This window comes from Gouania willdenowi, chromosome 5, assembly GCF_900634775.1.
Source record: "Gouania willdenowi chromosome 5, fGouWil2.1, whole genome shotgun sequence".
NCBI classification, from domain to species: domain Eukaryota; kingdom Metazoa; phylum Chordata; class Actinopteri; order Blenniiformes; family Gobiesocidae; genus Gouania; species Gouania willdenowi.
The window spans coordinates 19,969,308-19,994,236 of record NC_041048.1 but is presented as its reverse complement, the minus strand read 5'-3'; the positions used below and the strand labels follow the sequence as shown (position 1 = coordinate 19,994,236).

General features: G+C 39.1%; 1 protein-coding gene across 3 annotated transcripts in view; it reads right to left on the bottom strand.

The window, feature by feature from the left end:
• Nucleotides 1–24,929, bottom strand: part of col7a1 (collagen, type VII, alpha 1) — a 92,452-nt gene that overhangs the window by 43,424 nt on the left and 24,099 nt on the right. For all 3 annotated transcript variants that reach the window (XM_028447796.1, XM_028447798.1, XM_028447797.1), the window contains exons 16-66: nucleotides 24,776–24,922; nucleotides 24,493–24,615; nucleotides 23,462–23,728; nucleotides 22,135–22,278; nucleotides 21,895–22,023; nucleotides 21,530–21,676; nucleotides 18,267–18,404; nucleotides 17,744–17,893; nucleotides 17,515–17,651; nucleotides 17,300–17,426; nucleotides 17,078–17,221; nucleotides 16,009–16,178; nucleotides 15,856–15,894; nucleotides 15,673–15,699; nucleotides 15,557–15,601; nucleotides 15,351–15,470; nucleotides 15,176–15,247; nucleotides 15,054–15,089; nucleotides 14,924–14,977; nucleotides 14,729–14,803; nucleotides 14,485–14,598; nucleotides 13,513–13,539; nucleotides 13,348–13,401; nucleotides 13,164–13,235; nucleotides 13,010–13,069; nucleotides 11,311–11,346; nucleotides 11,184–11,228; nucleotides 8,861–8,896; nucleotides 8,744–8,788; nucleotides 8,498–8,533; nucleotides 8,348–8,383; nucleotides 8,207–8,239; nucleotides 8,061–8,132; nucleotides 7,873–7,932; nucleotides 7,692–7,727; nucleotides 7,534–7,614; nucleotides 7,213–7,248; nucleotides 6,226–6,270; nucleotides 6,075–6,146; nucleotides 5,903–5,947; nucleotides 5,786–5,821; nucleotides 5,668–5,700; nucleotides 5,475–5,555; nucleotides 5,277–5,312; nucleotides 5,122–5,157; nucleotides 3,910–3,990; nucleotides 3,778–3,813; nucleotides 927–998; nucleotides 776–820; nucleotides 498–533; nucleotides 159–194 (exon numbers count right to left, since the gene is read on the bottom strand). In XM_028447796.1, the coding sequence (XP_028303597.1) occupies nucleotides 159–194; nucleotides 498–533; nucleotides 776–820; nucleotides 927–998; nucleotides 3,778–3,813; nucleotides 3,910–3,990; nucleotides 5,122–5,157; nucleotides 5,277–5,312; nucleotides 5,475–5,555; nucleotides 5,668–5,700; nucleotides 5,786–5,821; nucleotides 5,903–5,947; nucleotides 6,075–6,146; nucleotides 6,226–6,270; nucleotides 7,213–7,248; nucleotides 7,534–7,614; nucleotides 7,692–7,727; nucleotides 7,873–7,932; nucleotides 8,061–8,132; nucleotides 8,207–8,239; nucleotides 8,348–8,383; nucleotides 8,498–8,533; nucleotides 8,744–8,788; nucleotides 8,861–8,896; nucleotides 11,184–11,228; nucleotides 11,311–11,346; nucleotides 13,010–13,069; nucleotides 13,164–13,235; nucleotides 13,348–13,401; nucleotides 13,513–13,539; nucleotides 14,485–14,598; nucleotides 14,729–14,803; nucleotides 14,924–14,977; nucleotides 15,054–15,089; nucleotides 15,176–15,247; nucleotides 15,351–15,470; nucleotides 15,557–15,601; nucleotides 15,673–15,699; nucleotides 15,856–15,894; nucleotides 16,009–16,178; nucleotides 17,078–17,221; nucleotides 17,300–17,426; nucleotides 17,515–17,651; nucleotides 17,744–17,893; nucleotides 18,267–18,404; nucleotides 21,530–21,676; nucleotides 21,895–22,023; nucleotides 22,135–22,278; nucleotides 23,462–23,728; nucleotides 24,493–24,615; nucleotides 24,776–24,922 (3,860 nt within the window). The remainder of the gene's footprint in view (nucleotides 1–158; nucleotides 195–497; nucleotides 534–775; nucleotides 821–926; nucleotides 999–3,777; nucleotides 3,814–3,909; nucleotides 3,991–5,121; nucleotides 5,158–5,276; nucleotides 5,313–5,474; nucleotides 5,556–5,667; nucleotides 5,701–5,785; nucleotides 5,822–5,902; nucleotides 5,948–6,074; nucleotides 6,147–6,225; nucleotides 6,271–7,212; nucleotides 7,249–7,533; nucleotides 7,615–7,691; nucleotides 7,728–7,872; nucleotides 7,933–8,060; nucleotides 8,133–8,206; nucleotides 8,240–8,347; nucleotides 8,384–8,497; nucleotides 8,534–8,743; nucleotides 8,789–8,860; nucleotides 8,897–11,183; nucleotides 11,229–11,310; nucleotides 11,347–13,009; nucleotides 13,070–13,163; nucleotides 13,236–13,347; nucleotides 13,402–13,512; nucleotides 13,540–14,484; nucleotides 14,599–14,728; nucleotides 14,804–14,923; nucleotides 14,978–15,053; nucleotides 15,090–15,175; nucleotides 15,248–15,350; nucleotides 15,471–15,556; nucleotides 15,602–15,672; nucleotides 15,700–15,855; nucleotides 15,895–16,008; nucleotides 16,179–17,077; nucleotides 17,222–17,299; nucleotides 17,427–17,514; nucleotides 17,652–17,743; nucleotides 17,894–18,266; nucleotides 18,405–21,529; nucleotides 21,677–21,894; nucleotides 22,024–22,134; nucleotides 22,279–23,461; nucleotides 23,729–24,492; nucleotides 24,616–24,775; nucleotides 24,923–24,929) is intronic.

Below are 24,929 nucleotides of genomic sequence, written 5' to 3'. Positions count from 1 at the left end.
TCGACCAATTAGTCGACTAAATGACCAAAGTTGGCAGCCCTAGTTGTGAGCATAAATAGAAAAGCTGTGTGCATGTAAATGCACTGATTAAAAAACAGTGTTGGGAACTAAGAAAGAGGAAATACAGATTTGTAAAGATTTAAAGTGGAAAGACTGACATCTCTTCCTGAGCCTCCAGCTTCTCCTTTGTCTCCCTGTAGACAAGAGACAGCAGTGTCAGGTTTTACACTGTTGTAAATTCACCAAACAACTCTATCATATACAGTAAGTAGAAGTAGAATGCACATCTAACACAAACAGTGGCAGGACAGGACAGCGGAATATTATAATTGCAACAAGATAAAATGGCAATTTGTCTTTAAAATGGGTAAACTATACTATTATTATATTAGTCCATCTTAATCGTAAAATATATTCTTGCTTGGGGTGCACTCCAATGATCTGAAGCTTCCTACTCTGCCAGGGCCTAATGATCATATAATGAAATGAACACTGACCTTTCTCCCGTCTTCGCCAGGCTCTCCGTCCTCACCCTGGGAAACAAAATGCATTACATACTCCGCAGGAAAAAACTGATTAATGGCTGGCCTGCTGTGAGAACATTACATTTAAGAAACACTCAAAACAGCAAGTCGGTGCAGACTTGGAAAAAAATGTCATTCACATGAGTCGGTGTGTGTCAGGGAAAGGAAAATATTATTGTTAGAGGCGTTAAATTTATCAGTGAAAAACAATGAAATAATATGTCAGTTCTGTGCAATGCTTGAATAGTTACCGCTTTGCCAGGAGCACCAGGTTTTCCATCCTCTCCAGCTTTACCCTGAACACACAACAGCAACGCTTTAGCCGTTGGTGATAAACCCACTCAGAGGGATAGTGAAGAAACAATTTAGTGACAAAGGTTTGTGTGAAGGTTTTGTACTCACAGCTGTTCCAGGAATGCCCGTAGGCCCAGCAGGTCCCACTGGACCCGGCTCTCCTCTTAGTCCTGCTAACCCCTGGTAAACAAATCCAACACACACCAGGTATTAAGAGAAAACTCCATAGGTAGATTCATTTAAAGAGGTGAGTGGGGGTAGAATATATCATAGTTTTAAGCCTCATTAGCATGTTTGTGATTATATGCAGATTAAAAATGTTCATCATATATTTTATCAACTACTTTTTTTTAATAATGACAATAACTTCATTGCCTAAATGAAAAATTAATGTGAATAAAAACTATTTCAAAATGTATTGACATTTTTGTCAACTAATGAAAACAAAACGATAATGTTCACATGGGACGAAACCCAATTATAACTAAGTTTCATATTTGGAATGTATCCAATCTGTAATTCTGATTGTATGAATCCCTTAATCATGATGAGCTGGAAATCACATACAGTAGCTCTACTTATCTACTGGTATTTGACCAGGCAGCACTACTTATTTTGTATTTCACGTAATTTTTTTTCCTTATTTAACATACTGTCAAAATATGGAGAAACAATTATAAAACTGTACTACATCCCATATGCATGTTACAAAAAAGCAACAAGATTAGTTCATAAAGCAGGATATATAGTACATACAAATGTTATTTAAACAGTCAAGAGTAAGACTACTTAAATTCTAAGATATTGTTGATTTTCAGATTATTAAAGTTATGTTTAAAGCATACAATAACGTACTTCTCGTTAATAGCATGGATATCCAGGTGGAAATCCATCTGTGTTACAGTTAAATCTTAGTCGCTGGTACAGGGGTCGAGTCTGGAATTGTTCCAGGCTAACTATTGGTAGTTAAAATTAAAAAAAAAATGTTTCACTTATCAACATGACGGTTATAATCTCAGAGCGCAGATGAACTTTAAAAAACCTAATAAAAAGAACAACAATAAAAAGTTTCAGCTTATGTGTGTGATGTTTGATTATGGAACGATTTACGTAAAGGAGGAACTGAGGCAGTGTCTAGACCAGTGTTTCCCAACCTTTTTTGTCCAATGTACCCCTTAACTTTTCTGTCTTAAGGCGAGTACCCTTTTATTTTGTTAATTTGTGTCAGAAGGCTGGTCTGAAAGCTTCACTCATATTTTGCTGATGTCTTGACCATTTTAGGTGCTGATTCTCACCTTTTTTCATGTATTTTAAAGAGTTGTGCCACAATGGATTATAGATAGAAAAGGAAAATGTGTGTTAGCGATCAGAAATTTGTCTAAAAATTTTAGAAAAATAAATTGACAATTGTTTCTGTGTACCCCCAGAGGTGTGTTGAAGTACCCCTAAGGGTACACGTACCCCTGGTTGGGAACCACAGGTCTAGACCAGGGGTCACCAACCTTTTGAGACTGTGAGCAACTTCGTAGGTACTATACAGTCTACCGGGCTACCAGTTAGAAAAGCGCGACCTAAATACCAAATGTTCACAGTTTCACTTTAATTAGAGGCTAAGATAATAAAGAAGGCTAGCAGTAACGTAAAAAAGTAGAAAATGTTTAAGTTTCAACATGAAACACTTTATTTCTCCTAATTTATGCAAATTTCATAGAAAATCATCATGTTCCTATTTTACTAGCAACTAACAAACAACTTTTAACTAATCGTAAAACATGTAACATTTGTAAATTTAACAATTATGTCATTATTTATGAAAATCCACCTTACATTTAAATACATCTTATATATATATATTATATTATATTATATATAACATACCACTAACTATACACGAGATCTGTAACACTTCTAAACATGTAATTTAAAACTAAAACTTAATCACATGCAGCAGTATTTACCTTTACGAAGTACTAAATACATCTATCATCTGTATTTATCTTTTTGAGTTTGAATCCTCGAAAGTAAGTCAGATTATAGATGAAACTCATTGGTGACTGGGTCTCCTGAGGGCCCCCCACATGGTCCATGGGGGTTACATGGTGCCCGCAGACACTGTGTTGATTTCCCCTGGTCTAGACACTTAGAAATTTAAAACAAAAAACGTGCTCTCAAGGTACAACATGGAAGAACTTTAGTAAGAAATATGATAATGTAGTGTATAATGATTTGTTGGATGTTGGATTTCCTGTGCAGAGGATTTGATTGTTCTGCTGTATTTTACAAAGATGTAACATTGTCAAAAGGGAAGTCTTTTTTTATTTATTTGAAGAGTTCTGAGTGAGAATGGATGGGATTAAATAAGGTTGTACTTCTTCCCCTCCCATTGAGCATGTCTAGGATAGTGTACTGTAGAGGTGGTGTTGTGATTGCATATATGTACTTGCATGAAATAGATTAAAAAAAATAAATTGAAAAAATTCTGCTTCACACTCCGAGGGTCTTCAAGTGGTCACATCCTGGTCCTTCCGTGTGGGATTTGTTTGATCTTCCTGAGTTTGGATTGGTTTCCTTTTTTTAGCCGACTTGAATTTTCTCCAAAAGTCTAAAATCATGTATGAAAGGATGATTGCTGTGTCCAACTTAAACATATGAGTGATTAAGTGTGTTTTATTTTCGGAAATGGTTAAGGGTATTCAGGGCTTTATTGTGTGTGTGCGTGTGTGTGTGAGTATTTCATAACAGTCTCTGATCAGGCTGCACTAGCCTCAGGACATCATTATTCCCCCACAGTTCACTTATGCAACTGGCCACAAAATGGGACTTTATCATCTTCACAGCACCCTCTGCTGTATCTGAACCTCATGTGCACGAGACATGTGACTGCTAGCGAGTCATTATTACTAATGAGAGCCACTGCTCTTACACAGGATCATAACCTGATGATGAACAGAAAGCTTACATCTCTCCCAGGGTCTCCTAGCTTTCCAGGATCGCCCTGAAACAAACGGAACACACACAAACCCGGCATTAGTTTAATCCTGACCGGCCTCACACACACACGTCCAACAATTAAAGGCACAAATGATGGTACCCTCTGTCCAGGTGGCCCAGGAGCACCCAGTTTGCCATCCAGACCCGGACGCCCATCTAATCCAGATGCTCCCCTTTCTCCCTGATCGCACAAAATTTCTGAGTTAGGGGATGTGTTTGTATCACATGTTCAACATCATTGTAAATAGATAACTGAATTACCTAGGTTCTCAAAATGGGGTATGCAAATTGTCATGGGGGGACATGATTAAAGAATAAAAATTGGAAACTAGAATATAAATCGACCAGCAGTCAGGAGCCTCCATGTATTGCCACAAATTATACATTAGTTGATGTAAAACTGTGACAGAGAAACAATCTAATCAAAAAAGTGATAAATATGACGAGAGCGACATTGCTTTACCGATTTACATTCCTTACAAATTATTATTCTTTTTATTATTATGCATTATTCCTCAACAGGATAGGTAAAATTGAGAGTCATATTTTATTGTAGGTCTACATTATACAGTATGTGACATTACATCACTTTTTTGGATCGTGACCCCATTTAATATCACAAATGTTTGGCGTCTCCAGAAACTTTCTAGAATTAGCTTTTGATAATGTTTGTTGATGCCAGGATTAGTGCACAAAGCGACAAGATGCACCAGCTCAGATATTTTTATACTGCATTTTATTTGAACTACTGTAGATTTATATTTAAAACAGTAAGAGAATAGAATACAGCTATTTAAGATTGTTTTGTGTGATGTTTAAAAAGAACAATATTTTAAACATTTTAAAAATTACACTTTTAATCAGTATCTTTCTTTTAAATTATAAATTATTAGACATTTCAGGGAACCTCATTTGAATTCCAGGTGAACCCACGGTTGAAAAACCATTCATTACATTATTATGTTTTTCAAGTGTGCAGCTGTAGGGGATACATGGCTTCAGGTTAAATGTCTGACTGTGAAAAGTTTGGGAACCACGTCATTAGGATATCCATTCTTTTTAAATGTTCTTTAAAATGACTTGAGTTTGTAGAGTTAACCGACATACACTTTGGGTCTATTTACACGTGTAATGATTAAAACTTTTTAATGTTTAATGGAACAAACCTCTTTAACTGTTTACCAAGGAGTCAATAATGGTTTCGTTTTTAAAGTTGCAGTTTGTAAACTATTGGCTAAACAGCAGAGTGAGGCTGTTAAAGGTCTTTATATCTTTGAGATGTCTTGAGACCGTGCAATGTTGTGATACAAACCTTCTCTCCAGGAGCTCCTCGTTCTCCAGTGTCACCCTGAAAACATTGAAGGTGATGTTTACCAATCCCATTCACACAAATCCCAAGGCTCACTGATATGGACCCTCGTTTTAAGATCTTGAGTAGACATTGAGCTGGCAATGATACAAACTCACCCTCGTGCCGGCTGGCCCTCGCTGTCCTTCTGGACCCTGATTTTAGATGGCAAGCAGATACGAAGCAATCATTGACTGTCATTGGTCATACATACCAAATCCACAGAGCATGGGGTCAGCGCGCATACAGATGTATGCACGGCTGTGTATCGGATGCTCTCAGGAGCTTTTACAGAATGAGAGATGAGGCACTCTTACTCGTACGCCTGGAGCTCCTGGAATCCCTGCTTCGCCTTTCTGACCTTTTCCACCATGCTCTCCTGGGTCTCCAGCTTCACCCTGGGAATAAAAGTCACGGAAGTCATTTTAGCTCTATGCTAAATCTTGCTTAATTTTTTCTGCTTACACAACAGCTAAATAATATATTTTTGTGAAAATGAGAGGAACACACCCTCTCTCCTTTCAGCTGTCCTTGAATGTCGGCCTGTAAACAAACAAATGGGAAAAATTACACAAATTAAGTCTTTTTACATATAGATATTTTGCAACAAAGTTGTTTGTAGACCTACCACTTTTCCTGGTGGCCCTGGAGGCCCTTGAGCTCCCTTTTAGAATAAAAAACACAGTGCATCTTCACAAACACATACACATCACCAGAGGGGGGGGGAACTAAGCCGACAACACACCGCTTCTCCTGTCTCTCCTCTTGGTCCCACAGGTCCAGGGCTGCCCTGCAATTGAACACAGATCAATAAAGATGCTCAAATGCTGCCCTTTCTCACATTTTCCATGTTTTCTGCTTCAGTGGAATAGCAGAGGAACATTGAGAAACTGATGAGCCATGAATGTGTGTCTTACATTTCTCCCATGCTCTCCAGGATCTCCCATGTCTCCTTTTTCTCCTGGACGCCCTGAAGGACCCACAAGTCCCTAAAAGCAAAGCAAAATGAATTTGGGTAACAAATTGTAACAGCTAAGGTTGTCCATACAAATATAAAGCATCCTGTACCCTCAGTCCTCTTTCTCCTGGCTTCCCTGGAAGACCAGACTCGCCCTAGAAAAGCACAGAAAGACATCAAATGTATTGACGTCTTCTATCACAAACTTAAACAATAAAAACACACTTTAATCAGCAGTGCTCCAGTATGGTCCTCGAGAGCTCCTATCCTACATGTTTTAGATCTGTGCCCCCCATCTCCCACAAATCCCCTTCCTCTAAATATATTTTTTTTAATACCTTACTGCATTAATTAACAAAACAAAGTGTAATTTCCACAGACAACTGTCATCAAAAGTACACTGCATTTTTTTTAAAATTAGAAAACAAAACAGACCAAAACAAAAAAAAGGGAAATTGGGGATAAATAAAAAGTAGGGGTGTCCCGATCCGATATCGATATCGGTTCGATATCAGCCTGAAAACGAATATCGGATATATTTATTTTTTTCCCAATTATTTTTTTATTTTATTCAATTGTAGAAAACTGTAGATTATAATTTGAAGATTAAAATTCATGTAACCAATTGGTTACTAATAAATGGGTCAGTTTTTCTCCTATTTACTGTTGCAGGCTATTGTTCTCTGTTTGAGTAACATCACTTGATCAAGCCTTTTTTAACATTCCACACTACAAAATAAGTAATTATTTATTTTTTTATTAAAGAAAAAAAAGTAATAAAAGTATATATGATTCATGCTGATATCAATAATGCCGATAATGAAAAAGTTGTATCGGGGCATCTCTGATAAAAAGTGTAAGTGCCTTTTAGTCACACATCTTTTGATGAAATAATGTAATTGTGTAATCTTCTTCGTCTATCTTCAGAGTAAATTTTTTTTCATTTTTTGCAAGTTATCTTTAATTTTTTATGTTATTTTTTCATCATCAGTTTGCTCTACCGTTCTCTACCAAAGATTCCATGTGCGATGTATCAGAGTAGCATCACAAACATGCAGAATAGAGACGGTACATTTTACTATGAGATTTATACTTACAGGTGTTCCTTCGTCCCCTTTCTCTCCTCTTTCTCCCTAAAAGAACAATTTTAAAATATCCTCAATGTAACTGGTAACAGTTTGGGTCATCAAACAAAAACATCTACTGAAACAAAGCGGTTGTGTTATTTTCTTTACCTCTAAAAGGTCATCATTTTAAAGAATTGCATGTCGAAGGAAATAGGAGATGCTGTTTTATCACTTAATAACAATTGTACATCCACAATCTCGTCAGCTTGTTTACAGTGTTTTTTTTATTGTGAGTAAAAACATCTGAAAAGCTGTGCAGCTCTAAACTGAAATACTTTACGCTGCTCTGACCTCTTTACCAGGAAGACCAGGTTTTCCTGGAATTCCTGGGCGTCCGTTCTCTCCACTCTCTCCCGGTTCCCCTGGATCTCCCTGACAAATGATTCAACGAGATCAACTGAACAACCAAACAAATGGAGAGGATTAAGAGGGCACGGAAAGCCTCTCACCTTGGCACCTGGTCTTCCACTCACACCAGGAAGTCCCTGAGGGAGGAGCACAAGCCCCATACATTTACAGTTCAAGTATTTCTGAGAAAAGCTCATTAATAATTTATCACTCAAGCTGTAATCAGTGTGAGAGAGCCATTCATAGCTTTTATACAAGTGACCCGTGATCACTGTGACTCACCCGTTCTCCAGGCTCTCCTTTAGCTCCAGCACCATCCAACCCTCCTGAAACTGAATCGCCCTAGTGGAATGACACTTTATGTTGAAAAACCTTGTGTTTGAACTGACCTCCAGCACTTGAGCACTGCCCTTGAGAGGCACTGATTTATATCAACACATTCTCCAAATAATGACCAATTAGTTGCTCACTCTCTCTCCTTTCAGTCCTTGCACGCCCCGATCTCCCTTTGCACCATCAACACCAGGAGGGCCACGCTCTCCCTGTGGTCAAACAAAACACGCTGAACAAAAGCCTATAATTAAACATTCATTTGCATATATATTTCTAGCTGTACCTGATCTCCTTTCTTTCCAGGTGTACCTGAAATCTGTAAGATTTGAACATTATATTTGTTAACACACATAAAATCACTAGTGATTGATGAGCACATGACGACTACAAAAAGGTAGAACAAAAATATTTGAGGATTGCTCACACTTCTGCCAGGTTCTCCTTGAGTGCCTTCCCTTCCCTGCGAACACAAACATATACTCACTACTGTACATTTAGTGATGCACTGCTGAACTCAAAAATCACATTCCAAGTGACCTCCTGCTTATCATTACTCAAAGATAACCCAGCTCACCTTTTCTCCTGCTGGTCCAGGGACTCCAGGTAAACCCTGACGTGAACAAAAATGCTCATTCACAGGATGACCAGTGCAAAACCAGAAGCCATTACCAGGTTTGGGGTAAATTATAATTGTAATTGTGCGACTGATAATTAATTACAATTATGACGTAATTATAACTGTAATTGTATTTGAAAAGTGTGTGTGTGTGTGTGTGTGTGTGTGTGTGTGTGTGTGTGTGTGTGTGTGTGTGTGTCTCACCCTCAGCCCTGCTGGTCCTGGTGAGCCCAGCTTTCCTGGGTCCCCCTGAGAAGACAGCAAGGTTCAGAAAACGCTGTATCCCACTGAAAACTAAATGTCCAGCCTTTATGTACTCACTCGCTCCCCAGTTTCTCCAGGAGGTCCTCTCTCCCCCTACAAAGAATCACTCGTTACCCAGCAGGTATTTTTATCAATGTATGCGCAAACTTCATATTCTTAAAATAATCAATGCATTTTCTTTCATTTTATTTTACAGACATCATAAGACTAATAATTATGAATATAATCTTAAAAATGCATTCTGTTAAAGAGTCTAATCCAGCTATGTATGGTAGTGCCCCCAAAGCAGAGCTTAATTTGGGCCAGATCTTGCCGGAGCAGGATCGGGCACCTCCCAGATTTTAACCGGCACTTATTTTGGATTGGATCCAGCACCTCATTAAAATAAATAAATAAATAAATTAAATTAAATTCCAACCCCTTTTTCACTTTTAGGTGTTTTATAAAATTTATTAAAAGTATTATATTTGGACAGCTGTGTCGTTTGCACACTACAAGGGTAATTTCGCGCAAAAATGGTATCTCTGTCAGCGCTGAAGACGTTTAATATGTTGAAAAGTTCTCTCTACAAAGTTCTCCATGGCTGTTTTTTTTTTGGCTATTTTGGCAAATAAAAAAATCACGCATTTTTTTAATTTTCATTTTGTTGTGAGTGTAAAAGTTTTGTATTTTTGTGAAAGTTTAGTGACCTTTAGCGGTGATCTTGCGCTGTTCTTGTTGCTGAAACAAGGCAGATATTGACAGTTGTCACTCAGAGAGTAAGAGACGGATGCTCTGTAACGGGCGATTGTCCGTGCTTCTTTAATGCTGATTGGTTGTTTGTGTTTACGTGATATTATTGGCCCATTTAGTTATCAAAAAGGGCTTTAAAAAATATTCCGTGACAATTTTGTCTCTCTCTTAGTGCCGGAACAACACCTGCCGTTTACAAATTAAGCACTACTCCAAAGCAACTGCACAAAATGGACAAAATTACAAAAACCAACAAAACTGTAACAAAAATACACAAAATCACTCAAAAAATGTCCAAAACAGCAGCAAAAATGCACAAAATGACAACAAAACTACACAAATTGGCTTCAGAAACACAAAAAACTAAATTACTCCAAATAAATGGAAAGACTCCAAAAACACACACAAAACAACCAAAATATACACAAAGCATGGAAAAATATAGAAAACAAAAACCATTGTTCCTCCTTTGTTAATGCTCAGATTGGTCATTATTCTAAATGCTGACATAAATTCCAAAAAATGTGACCCACGGATCAGGCAAGCGATTTTTTGTGGCCAACCACTTTAATAAGTGTTGCCCATCCCTGCTCCAGTCCGTCTTTTGTTTGGTAATACAGAGGCTGTCATACTGTATTTTATCCCCCCAGTTGAAGGTCAATATTGTGACCAGAAAAAAAAAAGTCCACCATCACCAGTCCCCTCCCCACCATACCAGGGAAGCCAAGATGAATCATCCACCCACTGGACACCAAGGCCCACCGCACAGGAGACACCCCGGCCTGACCCAGTAAGAAGTGGGTCAAGCTAAGATTATGAAAATCCTACTACTCTCACATCAGGGTATCTTCATAAATAAAAGATAAAAAGAAGGCTAGCTTTGTTTGCACCTGTACTGTGACCTGTAATGCAACCTGTGACCCTTTGAAATGGCATACTAATGTGCTACTCATACTCAGTCTGACGTCAACATTAGTAAGTAGTGCGTTCACATTAGAGAGAAGGAAAAGATTGAGTATGTAAATACCTGGATGTATACTATATCGAGACATTTTTTAAGTATTAATGGTAGACTAGTTATACTTAACCGCCGCATGATGCATTGCGATGTAAAATCGTCCTGGGACCGGCTTCAAACTACAAATCAAACATCCCTTTTTCAAAACATCTATTTTTATCTTCCATTAATTTTTGAAGGTGTTTGTAAATAGGGCTCTTGTTTTGAAGACAACCGGAAGTATTTTTAGTAGCACAATGGCGGGTCTCCAGAAATCTCCAAAATGTCAGTATGAAATGTGTTCCAGGAAGTTTTATGGATCAAATGACCACATGTTGATATTCTCCTTGGTCACTTTCTTGTCAAAAAAACATTGTAGGTTCAAAATGCATCTTGGGAAAATTCAGTGGGACCAGTTATCATCCTAATCATACTTATATCATACTTACAATATACTCATAGTATATAGTAGACAGCATATACTCATTGAGTTTGTAGTGTATAGTACAGAGTATGCCATTTCGAACACAGCCACAGACTGCCTGTTTGTGGGGTGCAGTCATGTCCATACATGGGAATAAATGCATGATTTAAAATAATTGATGCATAATGCAAACATGAACACATGCACTGTAGCATCATGTGACTCACCCTGTCTCCCTGCGAGCCCTGCTCGCCTGGCTGACCTCTGTCGCCCTGTCAGGATGCAGAGAGTAAAACAGGTCTTTCTCCTGTTGACGGCTCACCCTAAAAAACATTTTTCTTACCTTTATCTTACCTTGTTGCCATTTTCTCCTGGAGGCCCACGGGGACCCTGTGAAACAGAAACATGTTTCAAAAAATGTAGGTAGGTTACAGATTTTTAGCTTTGTGTAACTTTCTTTATTAATGAAGGCTTTCTCGTGTCACACTGTGTAGCTTTAGCCAATGTAAAAAATAACACACAGGCATACAGTATGACCTTGAAAACTCAAACATTTATGTACAAATGAAAGAGTCTGTCTGTGAGTATGTAACTTTGAAATAGCTCACACATTCAAGTGTGATAGTAACAAATGTGATAACAGCCATAAAATGAGTTTAAATTCTTAAACAGCCTATATGCACATTGTAGATACGTTTGGTCCTGATGCTGATTGAGATCAGATTAGACTTAGACCAGTGGTGTATTCCAGAAAGGAGTTTCAACAAACTCCAAGTCTATCCATTAACTCTGGGTCAACATACCCCGCGATGGAAAACCCTGGGTAACTCATTCCATTGATGAAGTGGGTCAATCAATCCTGAGTATGTAAACCTTGGGTTACTTACATACGCGAGCGTGATAAAAAGCCATAATCAATTGAGCAAAGATCACACAAACTACCATGGCAACCACCCCGATGGGTGAAATAGGCCGGCGTTTGTGGAAAATGAGCATGTTATAAAGGTGCATTCACACAACACGCCACTTCAGCAACGATAGCCGCCTAAATCGCCCATGATGAGTCGCGCTTTTTGGTCGCTTCATCATTTCATCGCCCCAGCGACATGACGACCTGGGAATAATATGAATAAAATGTGTCTGTGGAGTCGGGGCAGGATCGGTAAGAGGTCTGTTGCATAGAAAGGGTATATCTCTTCTTCTACAGTCGTAGGTTTACAGCACTTATCATAGACAGCTCCACTTGTACTTACAGTTTAAATGCTCAACTTAGTGTTCCACAGTTTACAGCCTTGACGTTGCATCATTTATATTGATCTTTAATGTAATGTAGTCACAAGAGTCGTCTGGACGTCCAAAAAAGACATCATAAAAAATATGACTGAGCTTGGATTCAAACTCCCAACCCCACACTCCCAAGCGTACTTCCTTAGCTGCTGCGCCACCGCAACTTCCAGACAAGCAGTACTATACATCCACCTGTATTACAGTCCAAAAAAATGTAAAGTTAATGTTGAGCCTTGAATGTATATTCCTTTAAATCAACATCCCTTTACATTTGCCACATGTTTTGTACACAGGGAACTTTACTACAGACGTCAGTAGGCGTTTTAATACAGATCAACCTCTCGGTGTCTTTTCCTAAATGCTCTGCATACACAATGTTATAAAGAAAAAAACCATTTGCAAAAAAAAAAACGTAAAGCGGCACAACATTTGTAATGATATGACCACGTCTGTGGTGTGTGATGTTACTAATGTGTGTCAGAGAAGAGTGTCAAAGTACATTAAAGTGTTTCTTGAGAAGCGGTATTCAGGTGGGCGGAACCTGACAGAAACCCAGGGTTTCTTAGACAAAACCTGGCAGCGAGCAGGTTCAGTTCATGGAGAATGTAACCATGGTGACATACTCAGAGAATAACATACTGTAGCACGCCTTCAGGAATGGGATACTCAGAGTTTCTCTCATTTGAACTCGAACATACAAAAAAGTTTGAACATAACCCACTTTCTGGAATACCCCTCAGGACTCTTTTACAATGATCACACTTACTCTGTCCCCAGGGTCACCTTGTTTTCCTGGGGGTCCAGGTGCCCCATCTGCACCATCTCCCTAAAACCAAACCTTCAATTACTGCTTTGTTATAAGCAAATGAGGATGTGGCACTTTTCATTATCTGATAAAGTGACGCAGAAGGAATGGTTACCTTGTCTCCTTTGCGGCCATCTGATCCAGCAGGCCCCTGAGGACCCTGAGGCCCTGGAGGTCCCGAATTGCCCTAATTCAAAAAAAAAGTTAATTAGTAAATGAAAAATACACCCCAAGAGCACATACAGTTCACCCGCATGTTAGAATGCGTCAGCGCATCAGCAATGAATGACAGCGCTTACAGGGGAACCCTTTTCACCCTTCACGGCCACCCCGCTGCCTACTCCTGGTGGTCCCTGTCAGAGGGAAGAGATAAGAGCAGAGAGTCATTATGCTTGTGCCTTGTGCTCTCCTAAGGTTGTTTGTGCAGTTAAGAGAGGAGGGGGGGGGGGGGGGGGGTGACTCACCCGTTCTCCTGTGCTGCCTTTGTCTCCCTGTAGAGACACAGAGGGAAAAGGCAGGAAGACACTCTGAGTTAAGAGTTTGAAATTACCTGACCAAGATACCCCACTGCCAACATCTACTGAGCCCTTTGTCACCCCAATGAACCAACAACAGAAACAAATATCACAGCACAGAAAAAAACTATGTAAAACCTATTATTTATCATGTGGTCCTTAAGCCAATGTTCAGAGAAACATTTAATAGATTAGCCAGCGATGGGAAATCCACAATCCTGCACATTTTAAAGGATTCCCTGCTTCCACACACGTCTGCGATGATTACATCTGCTACTAATTAGCTGAGGGGCTGAGAGAAACCTTTAAAGGACAGTCAGGTTGTCGTTGTCTAAAGCTGACTGTTCACATTGAAACAGTTGACAAACATGTATGTTGCGTAAAGTCTAACTAACTCCCTAACGAGACTAATCACTTGTTCAGGGTATAGCCCAGTAAGGCCCAACCCCCTGTGATGCTGATCAGGGTCCATTGATACAGGGAAGAAGAGATAAATGATTATTAAAATAAATATTTTGGACACTTTTGGTTTTCACCAGAAAATGTGATTTTCATTTTCGTGAGATTTGTGTGAACAGCAAGTCCTTCCTCTGACTGTAGCTCAATGCTACCACCATGTGTGTAATTCAGAACACAACAAGTTTCCTCTGAGAGCAGTGGTTAAAACTTGAAAAAAAGCACTGTTTGGGCCAATAATATCTTTGTAATCCCAGCATAAATATTGCAATCTAAAGTTAACATCTAAGATAACATACATGTTGGGAAGGAAGCGTGAGCATTCAAAGCCAACCATGCACAGAGAGAATGTTTCCAACTGGGTCTAAACCAACACCTTTTTATTCTGAGGAAATAGCAATAACCTTCACACTGAGTCTATTTAATCTATATCTAACTGTAAAAATAAGAAGGGAGGAAACAAACTTTGATGGAAAGTCCCGGTGTTCCTGGTATCCCTGGTCGACCATCCTGACCTGGTGTCCCGGGAATACCGTGGGCTCCTTTGATCCCATCGATGCCTGGACGGCCTGGAGTACCCTAATATACAACATTAGCACAACAGCAGTTTGCAGCTGGAAGACAGCAAGTTGACTGTGCTATGTGTCATGTCTGATGTGTGGAACTGTAGAAGCAGACTGGGTTGGGTTGCCACTAGTTTGTCTCTTACTGGTATTCCTGGTATCCCAGGCTCTCCTTTCCTCCCTGGAAGGCCACCTCCGCTTACAACTTCACCAGGTTCACCCTGTCATATAAATCATGATATTGTGCATCATTTTTGAACAAAGGTTCATTTAAACTACCACAGTGAATCTCATACCTCTGAATTACAGTACATGTTTGAAAAGTGAAAAATTAGTCTCACCCTTTCACCTCTGTCGCCCTTTGGTCCTTGTGGCCCCGATCTACCTGGTTCACCCTAGAAACCGAGATAATAACCTGTATTAGGTGATTCATAGAGCGTTGATGCAGACAGAACATCAAAATTTACTCACTGGGTTCCCTCTCACTCCAGGTAAGCCCTGTGAGCCCTGTGCAGCACAAAACAACAACTATTTACTAAAACACCAACAACAACACTTTTAGCTCATCTGTAAGCCCTGATTTCTCTACTCACGGGCACCCCTGCATTCCCGGGGGCACCTGGTCGTCCTGGCAACCCTGGATTACCATCAATACCAGGAAAACCCTGAAATCGGAAACCAATGATGTATTGTTTCTCTTCCATTGTGGACAGTTGTATTGTTGTTTGCCATTTATTATCATTTGATTATTGAAATAGCAGGACCTACCCTCTCCCCTTTTTCTCCTTGGACGGCTTGCGAGTGGTCCGGAGGGACTCTTTCGCCTGGAGGACCCGGGCGTCCTTCAGGACCTCTGGGACCTTCTCTACCTGGTATCCCATCACGTCCCTACAACACATTTTCCAACCTATTACGGTACTCTGTGAATGTATGTAAGCGTTGAATGCAGCAGTTATTGATGGTAGAGGACTCACAGGCTCTCCTTTGCGTCCATCTGCACCATCCCTGCCTCTCTCGCCCTGTCGGGTCAAAGGAACATTAAAACAGCAAAGAAGGGTAAAAAAGGAGAATACTGTGGATGGATTTATACCTGTTCTCCACGCTCTCCCCGCGGCCCCTGAAATATATATTATAAAAGGTAGCTATTTAATAAGTCACTCATACATAAGTTATTGGTAAATGAAGTAATCTAGTTAATGCTTTATACAGCAGGGCTTTGAATAAGCTGCATTACTCAATAACAGCAGAGCAAGTAAAAAGTAGAATCTCTCACCTGAGGACACTGAACACACTGTTCTGTGCCTCCAGATCCCTGAAAGGACATCGAAGAGCACTTCATTAAAAACACATTCTTCTCTCTTTTTGAAAACATTTCTCACTAACACACAATACGAACAAAACTACTATTGCAAAGGTTTCTGCTCACCTCTGGTATTCTGGCGATGCCACAGAGTAAGTCAGCGAGATCAGTATGCAGTACATCTAACTGTGCGGAATCACGGCTGTACAGGATGTTCTGGGTGCTGCCATCTGTTACAGCGTAGCGAAGCTCTTCCATATCTGCCTGGTTTATACCCACGGCTAACACTGTCACTCCTAACAAAGAAACACAGATCTTTCACCTAACAATGCAGGGTGTCCTTTGTCTGTTTGTGTGGGGATTAATTCAATTTAGACTCACAAGTTACAGTCAGTAAGTAAGGCAAGAGAATGGGTTAAAACAGGGGTCACCAACCTTTCTGAAACTATGAAGAACCTCATAGGTACTGTTTAGTCCAAAGGGCTACCAGTTCGGTTTATAAATACTACATTTTCACAGTTTCACTTTAAACAGAGGCTAAGATAATAAGGAAGGCCAGCAGGCGGTTAAAAACTTTGGAAATGTTTCAACATGCATCACTTTAATTCTCCTGTTTCATGTTGCTATTTTACTAGCAACAACAACCAATCGTAAAACATGTTAAAATTTGTAAAATCCACCATGCATTTTTTAAAGATACATTTTATTTATATATTATTATTATATATAACATAACACAACCCATACACCAAATCCGCAACATTTAAAAGCATTTGTCATAATGTTTCAGTGAAAATAAACATTTTAAGATGGTTAATTTAATACTAAAACTTTATCAGGTTCAGCAGTATTTAACTTTACTAAGTACTAACTACATCTGCCATCTGTATTTATCTTTGTGTATTTATCATTGGTAACTAGAGCTCCTGAGGGCACCTCACATAGTCTATATGGGCTACCTGGTGCCCACGGGCACCATGTTGGTGACCCCTGGTTTAAAAACTACTTAAAAACAAGTGGAAAACGCATTTCCATTAAGTCCATCAAGAGTGGACTCCACCAAGAATTGAACACCCAAGATGACCCACTCAGGCCAAATTGCACAAAAAAGACCTGAAACTTGTAGCAGGTTATCTGTGGCATAATGTTTGCAATCATCTACTTGACAAATGCAAAAATGACTGCTTCAGCAAACCTGTAGCTTTGAGGTTGCCGGCTGCCAAAGTTAAGTTGTCGGCAGATTTCCTGTCAGCTATGATGACAACAGCACCAGGGACTCTTGGTCTTCGTCCGGCTGTCGGAGTCAGGAGGTACTGCCTGGTGAATGTCACTGCCTCACCTGTGAAAGCAGACCAGTATCATCACAGCTATCATCAAGAACTCAAAGAGTCACACGCGGCAGAGAACGATCACAGACCGATGTTATTTCCTTGGCTTTCATCAAAAGGTGTAGCCTCAATCTCTTGAAGAAGTGTGTCAGATCTGGCATGGCGGTTGAGAAGGAACCATATTTTGGGTCTATAACCATACAAAACCACTCCGACCTGAAACAGGAAGTAAAAAATGTCAGCACACGTAACTACAAAAGGGTCAGTGTAAAAAGGAAAGTTCTATCCAGCCTTTTTCCTGTACCTGGGAGTCTCGGGGTCCAATACTTCTGAACGATGATGCTGAACTTATAAGGAGGTCACGCAAAAGCTGTGCAAGGATAATCCTGTCAGTTGAAGCCGGTACCACAAAAACCACATCCAGACGTCCTTCCACACACACTATAAAACAGCAGTTTTCATACAAATTACATTAGATGCCAACAAAACAACATAGACCAGATGCATGAAAAATCTTTTTAATTTGTCGTTACCAGTATGTTCCTCTGCTGAGCTCTCTGTCCCCAGTCTACCATCAAACATGGGTTGTATTGTAAATCTATATCGACGGCCTAAGCGCAGCCCAGTCACCTGGTAGAAGCTGGGCGAAGGACCCAGCGTGACAGACAAGCCACGCCCAGTATCTGAGGAATAAGAACAAATAAATAATAAACTGCTTAAGCAAAAAAAAAAAAATATATATATATATTTATTAGTGATGGAAAACAAATAAATATGTATGATTTGATGGATAAAATGATTGAATACATTTAATAAAATACAAAGTTATAATGGCAAAGTCAATAAGTTAATAAGTGAGTTTTCTCCGCACACTCTGGAGAGCAAGCACGGAAACAACATGCAAACTCCAAACAGAAAAGACCCAAGTGTCCGCATTCGATTTACAAAATGTATTGACAAGATAAAATAAGTTACAATAATATTTATTTCTCTATTTATAAAACAAGAACAAGGGGGGGAGACAAAACATGGACATGAATTAAGTGTTTTTAGCACCTCTCACGTCTCTCCAGCTTAGCAGATATCCTGTAGCACCAGGTAGAGGAGTCCAATTGAGCCGCACGGAATTCTGGGAAGCTTCTGCCACTCGTAGAGTCGTGGTTGTTGTCGGGGGACCAGGGCCATAATCACCAGCTAAAGACACAAAACAGATACATTTATCAAAATGATGCATCGCTATGTATTACAGCAGATAAGGGCAGCCAACTCTCTGAAATATAAATAAAGAACATCTTTTGGAAGGGGTGGGGGAGGGGCAAGACTCGGGTTGAAGGGGAGGTGAGTAAAAAATAGTGTTTTTTGTGATGCCTACCTCGACATAGTCAACATTAATACAAATATATTTTATAACAATATGGTGATTCTCACCCAATATTGCCATAAAAAAATGAGTTACACACACAAGCTGAGGAAAATAATCAATTTAAATACCAATGAATAAAAAATGGAGCAGTTTAGAAGCTAAATAATACAGAATATCACAGCAAGGACACGTAAAATAAGGAACAATTCTAAATAAATTAATCAAATAATATATTCAATCTAACTTTTATCATCAGTTTGTACAAATTAACTCCTGCTTTCAGAGGTGTTTGTCGCTGAAAATGGCCCAATTTTAAGAACTTTAAAAATGTCCAATGTCTGTGATTAAAGGATCTTAAATGTTAAATACAGTTTAGAATGCAAAACAATACATTTCCAACATGAAATATCAAAGTACAGAAAATAACAATAACAATAAATCAAGAGGACTTTTAGTCAGTTTTAGGCATTTCACCCTTTGTTTTTTATCGGTTATATTACCTCGCTAACTCATTACTTTATTCATGTAATCAATATTCGTATCACTGACTATGTCGTATTTGACCAAGAACTCTTGAAAGGATGCCTATCTATTAAGATGTGCCTGTAGCTAAGCTATTAGCTATATGGACGACAGCCTGCATCTGAAAAACAAAACAAGAGAAGTTTCAAGAGTAGACGACAGATTATACAATCATGTTGTCAATGTGTAGTTTGTCTAAGGATGTATAAATCAATGTTTGCTGAGTCACTGGATCAACATGAAGCTAGGTTTGTTGTATTGGGGTACATTCAAATTAATACAGCACCATCTGCTGGATAGTGTTTAGTATAACACTCACAAAGAACAGTAGTATTTATACTTGATTGATTAAAACAGATAATTACTATTGTCACTGCTCATTGTTCGATCAACTATTTGATGGCAATGGTGCAAATAAACATAATGTACTGTCATTTAGATTTGACCGCTGTGTATGTAAACACAGCCCTGGTCCCCCCACTGACTCCTCCCCCTTCCCATCATCATCACCTCCATAAAGACAATATTACCTGTAGCAAATTGGTCGCATATGCGACTATTTTTTCAGTGTGTGCGAGTGAAAATTTTATCTGGTCACATCCGGGCGAGTGCATATGGGTGACCTTATTTTGGATGGAGCGGCTGAATGCTTCGTCACGTCCCAAAGAGTGCATCTCTCTCTCTTTCTCGCTCCACGCTGCAACTTGGCTGCGGGTAATGCAACGGTAAATGCGCGTGTATAAATGCGAGTATAAACACCAATGTGCTCCTTTGGAGTGCGCGCGGTCCACAAACGGAGCCAGGCACAACAAGCCCTTCACTGAGTGCTCGCTCACATTGAGGGCAGCAGTAAAAAGGAAGAACGTGCCGAGCGCAGTGATAGCGCAAACACGCTCATCAGAATCAGCATGGAGGGACCAGAACTGATGGACTGTGACAGGGGTGGCCAATCCTGGTCCTCAAGAGCCACTATCCATGTTTTTCGATGTTTCCCTCTTCCAACACACCTGATTCAAATGATTAACTCATCATCAAGCTCTGCAAAAGCCTGATAACGATCCTGGTCATTTCAATCCGGTGTGTTGGAAGAGGGAAACATCTAAAACATGCTCTTGACGACCAGGATTGGCCACCCCTGGACTATGATGTCAGGCCAGATGTTCAGATGTGGTTCTCGCAGGGCAGGGGTCTGCAATCTGCGGCTCTGGGGCCTAATGTGGCTCTTTGACTCTTATACAATGGCTCCCTATAGCTTAAAAAAAACTATTGAAATAAAGAGTTATTTTATTACAGAGGTTATTAATGATTAATGACAAATAAAATCATGATATAACAATTTGTTAACCTAAAATAAATCACATTGTGCAATGACTCATCACCTTCCTACTTCACCTCCTGCAACATCTACAGACCATCAACTTTCCTGCACCTGTGGCTAACCTTAAGTTTTAAATCCCTGGTAAGATAATGAAACCAACAAAAACACTATTCTGGAAGAAAATTGAGATTTTGATTGTGCAGGGACAGATTCATTTAATATGCCAGTTAAATATGCATGCTTTATAAGTGGCAAGAAATGAGCAATTAGCATGTGTTGACCACATGATCATGTGTTATCAAATTCAAGTTATTTTTTGTAGCCTTTCAAATATATTAACTAAAAAAACAACAACATTGAGTTCATGTAAACTGAGATGCATAAGAATTTGAAGATGCAAGATACTGTTTTATTTCTTGATGTCAATTTATTTTATTTTATTTTAAACTGTTTTTAAGTTGCCATTATAAATCAAATTAAATCAAACATTATTCTATATAATTTTATCTGTATAGAATTTAATACACTGTATTGTCTTCATTGAGAAGGTATTTTTTTCGGCTCCAGGAGGACTTTAATCCAGGTGAGATGAGGTAAAATGGTTCCTTGTAGAGTAAAGTTTGCAGACCCCTGACCAGGGGAAGAGGGTTAGGCGACCCCACTGTAAGAGCTGGACCCTCTGAATTGAATTCCATGGGGGGAAGCAATGCTGACGCTAAGTTATGCTACTGTTAACTTAATTCAAGTACAGCATTTCTGCAAAATAAAAAAAACAGAATACATGTAACCTGTTGTTATGATTTGCTGTCATTTAAAACATTTTTGTTACGTCTTCTTTTAAAATTGTATAAAAGACATGACCTATTATTTCAGCCACTGCTTGTTGCAGAAAAACTTAATATGACACTAAAACATTAAAACATTTAGCAAATATATCTCGAGTCATTGTCAATCTTTACTTCATACAAAATTACGGTACGGCAGTTAAGTCAACTATTCATCAGCATGCATGGCTATACTGTACACCACCAAGATACCAAAGAGCTAACCAAAGAAATTCATGTGATTATTTGGTAAAAAAAAAAAAAGATAAATAGTCAGTAAATAGGGACTCACGTGTGGTGACTCTGACGGACACAGGCGTTCCCTCTCTATTCTGCACTAAAGCCTTGACTTGGACCTCATACTGAACTCCAGCATCTAACTGGTATAGATCCACAAAATTTATATCTCCATCCACCAGTCGAGTCTTCTCTTCTCCACCTACAGCAAAACATAGGAGTGAGACAACTCTAAGTAAACAACATCTTAGTATAAATCCATGAAGCCCATTAATTAGACTCACGTTGGTTAGTGTGTGCATGTGTGTGTGTGTGTGTGTGTGTGTGTGTGTGTGTGTGTGTGTGTGTGTGTGTGTGTGTGTGTGTGTGTGTGTGTGTGATATGCAATGTAAACAACTGGTAAGACAACAAAAAACCTACCATCCGTTCTCCACCAAGACACACGGTAAGCTGTTGCTCCTTGAACACCGACCCATGTGACTCGGACCACCTCTCCACGAGACTCCTGGACTTGCAGAGATGTCACAGTCCCAACAAACTGATCTGATTCTGCCAATCAGGGCAGAAAAACATGGAAAGAATATGTCAAAGATTTCTACAGAGTGAGAGAATTTTTTCCTTCCGAGGAATCATGTCGACATAAAAGAATTGATGAGATACCAGTTCTGACATTCAGGGTGGAAGGACTTCCTTCTCGTGAGCCGATCAGTGCAGAAACACGAACAGTGTACACCCTGTTTGGTTTCAGTCCATCGATGGTGTAGGAAGTGACATCAGGACCCACGTTCGCTGCTTTTTCGACTCCTGTAAAAAAAAGCAGTAGCAGTAGCAGTGATTAACATTAACATTAAAGCTGCTACAAACGGTGATTTTTAAGCAGATAAAATCATAATGTATGCCTCATAGGTCAATGAATCAACATCATTTAGTCTAAAAATAAATAGAGAAATAGCCGCTTCTTCTCCATCGTAAAAAAATTCTGCTGGTTGACATTTTTTGCGCATTGCATTGTGGGATGTGGAGTCATGGAGATGGGTGCATAGAAGTGTTTTCACTTCATTGTGATATCACGGGGAATATCGGGATCAAATTACAATAAAAATGGTGTCAAGTGAATCACCGTTCTCCTTTGGCGAGAAAAACAGAAATAACATTAAGAATAAAGTAAAAACGTTTCTGTACATCGATTTAGGGCAGGGGTTCTCAACTGGTCTCACCCTGGAACCCACATTTTGCCAAGGTCATTAAATCGTGACCCACCTTTTTTTTAGAATTCAGTCACCCAAACTTAGTTTTTCAAAAACAGCTGTTGAAAACACACATATATAATCTTTTTTTAAAAAATAAATCTACATATTTTCCTGTGCTACATGCATTTCACAGCATGCCTGTCAAAATAAAAGTTTCTTTCAAAATAAGACCAACTTGAGAGACATTAAGAATTTATTTATTTTTGACTAGCTGTCCGCGATCCATTTAGTACGGGTCCGCGACCTACTTTTGGGTCCCGACCCACCAGTTGAGAATTGCCGGTTTAGGGGACTCCATGTCCCACAATGCAAAGGGATAAGACATCAACAAACTGAGTGTTTACGAAGGAGATAAAAGCAAACTTTAAAGCTGTGATTTGTTTTTGGAGTAAATGATGTTTGATTAATTGATGAGGCATACGCTATGATTTGATATTAAAAAAAAAACTTTATTATTTATTTAAAATCTTTTTGAAGACAACTGATCAATTCAAGTAACATTTGAGGAAATAAACCAGATGCTAGAAGAAATACGAGCAAAACAAAAGTCAAACATATTAAATTAGGAATACACATTCATGCTATTTTATGCTGTTTGCATCATGTTCATGGTATTATTTCAATTTCTATTTATATACTTCTTTCTGTGAGGTCAACGTGCAAACACTTTTGAGTAAAGCTTCTATAAGTTTGTCTATAAGTTGAAAGTAAGATTTATTTAAACAATGTTCTTTTACCATCATCCCCACGCCATGTGATCTTATACCCAGTTGCTTTCTGGGTAGCGGACCAGCTCAGGATTATCCTCTCTGCCGTGACGTCTGTGGTTCGTAATCCCGACAGTGATCCGCTGTGAGGGTTGGTTCGTGCAGACAGTGTGACTACCTCTCCAGTGCGTTGATCAAAAACAGCTGCGACACCAATGACCAGCGCCTCATCTGGCTGCAGGCCTTCAATGGTGTAAGACGTGGCCTCTGCTCCGAGAACACGAGACTGCTCTGCATCTGTAGGCAGAGCAAAGGATCAGGGGAGGAAGGAGTTCAAAATCATCCTACATCCTATATATATATAAATGTTTCAGTTACAAATATGTTTTCAATTACCCATGTTCAATTACAATTCAGTTATGATTACAGCTACCAATTACAGTTAAATTACAATTAGTTTTTATCCTCAGAAAGTCGATTAAAATTAAATTCTCAATTACTAAAGTTCAATTACTGAGCCTGAAATAAATAGTCAAACAACCTTCTCTTTGTGTTAGATTCCTGTTAGCATCTCTTATAATAACTGGTCCTAAAACAGCTGTAAAATACACTAAAAACAAACATCTATCATCTAATTTCTTCCTATCTCTTGGTTACCTTGTTAGCCTTCCTAATCAATGAAAATATAGATTTTAATATTTTTGGTGTGGGCGTCTGAGCCTGTTTTGTGTCACTATGCCCTTCAATGTATTTATTTTTAAATGGTAAAATGTGGGAAAGCTTGATATGGAACACATTTTAATAACAATCAATAACTACATATATGTAGAACTGTAACATGGTTCCCCAGTTTTACATTAAATTATAACTGACAATTTTTATAGAATTTTCATGGCAATTACAATTACAAAGTCAATTATCTGAACTCAATTAGAATTTAATTACGATTACGAAAGCAACACATTTTTAAAATTACAATTATAATTACACCATAATTGCAATTAATTATCAATTAATTGACCCCAACCCTGATATATATATATATATAGCCACAGACTTACTGTTGCCTTGTCTCCATGTAACCCTGTACCCTGTTATCCCTGAAAGTCTTGCCCAGGCAATTCGGACTCTCCGACTGTTTGCATTTGTTACTCTGAGATTAGTCACTCTTCCAGCGACTAGTTCTGAAATGACAATGAGAAAAAAACAATTAAACATCAAATCTTCCATGTAAGATACAAAGAAATTCAGGAACGCTGCATCCAAAAGGGCAAAGACTAAAATCAATTTGGTAGCATCATTGGTCATTGCTTCAAGTCATGCGGAAGAATGTCAGCAACTCACCTGGTTTGATGTAGACAGTAACTGGGTCTCCTTCATTTTCACCCACCAGCGCAGTGACGCTTACACCATAAGATACCCCCACTGTCAGGTCTCGAAGGTCAAGGGTCGTCTGGTTTCCAGGAATCACCCGGATTTCCTCTGTTCCCGCTGACAT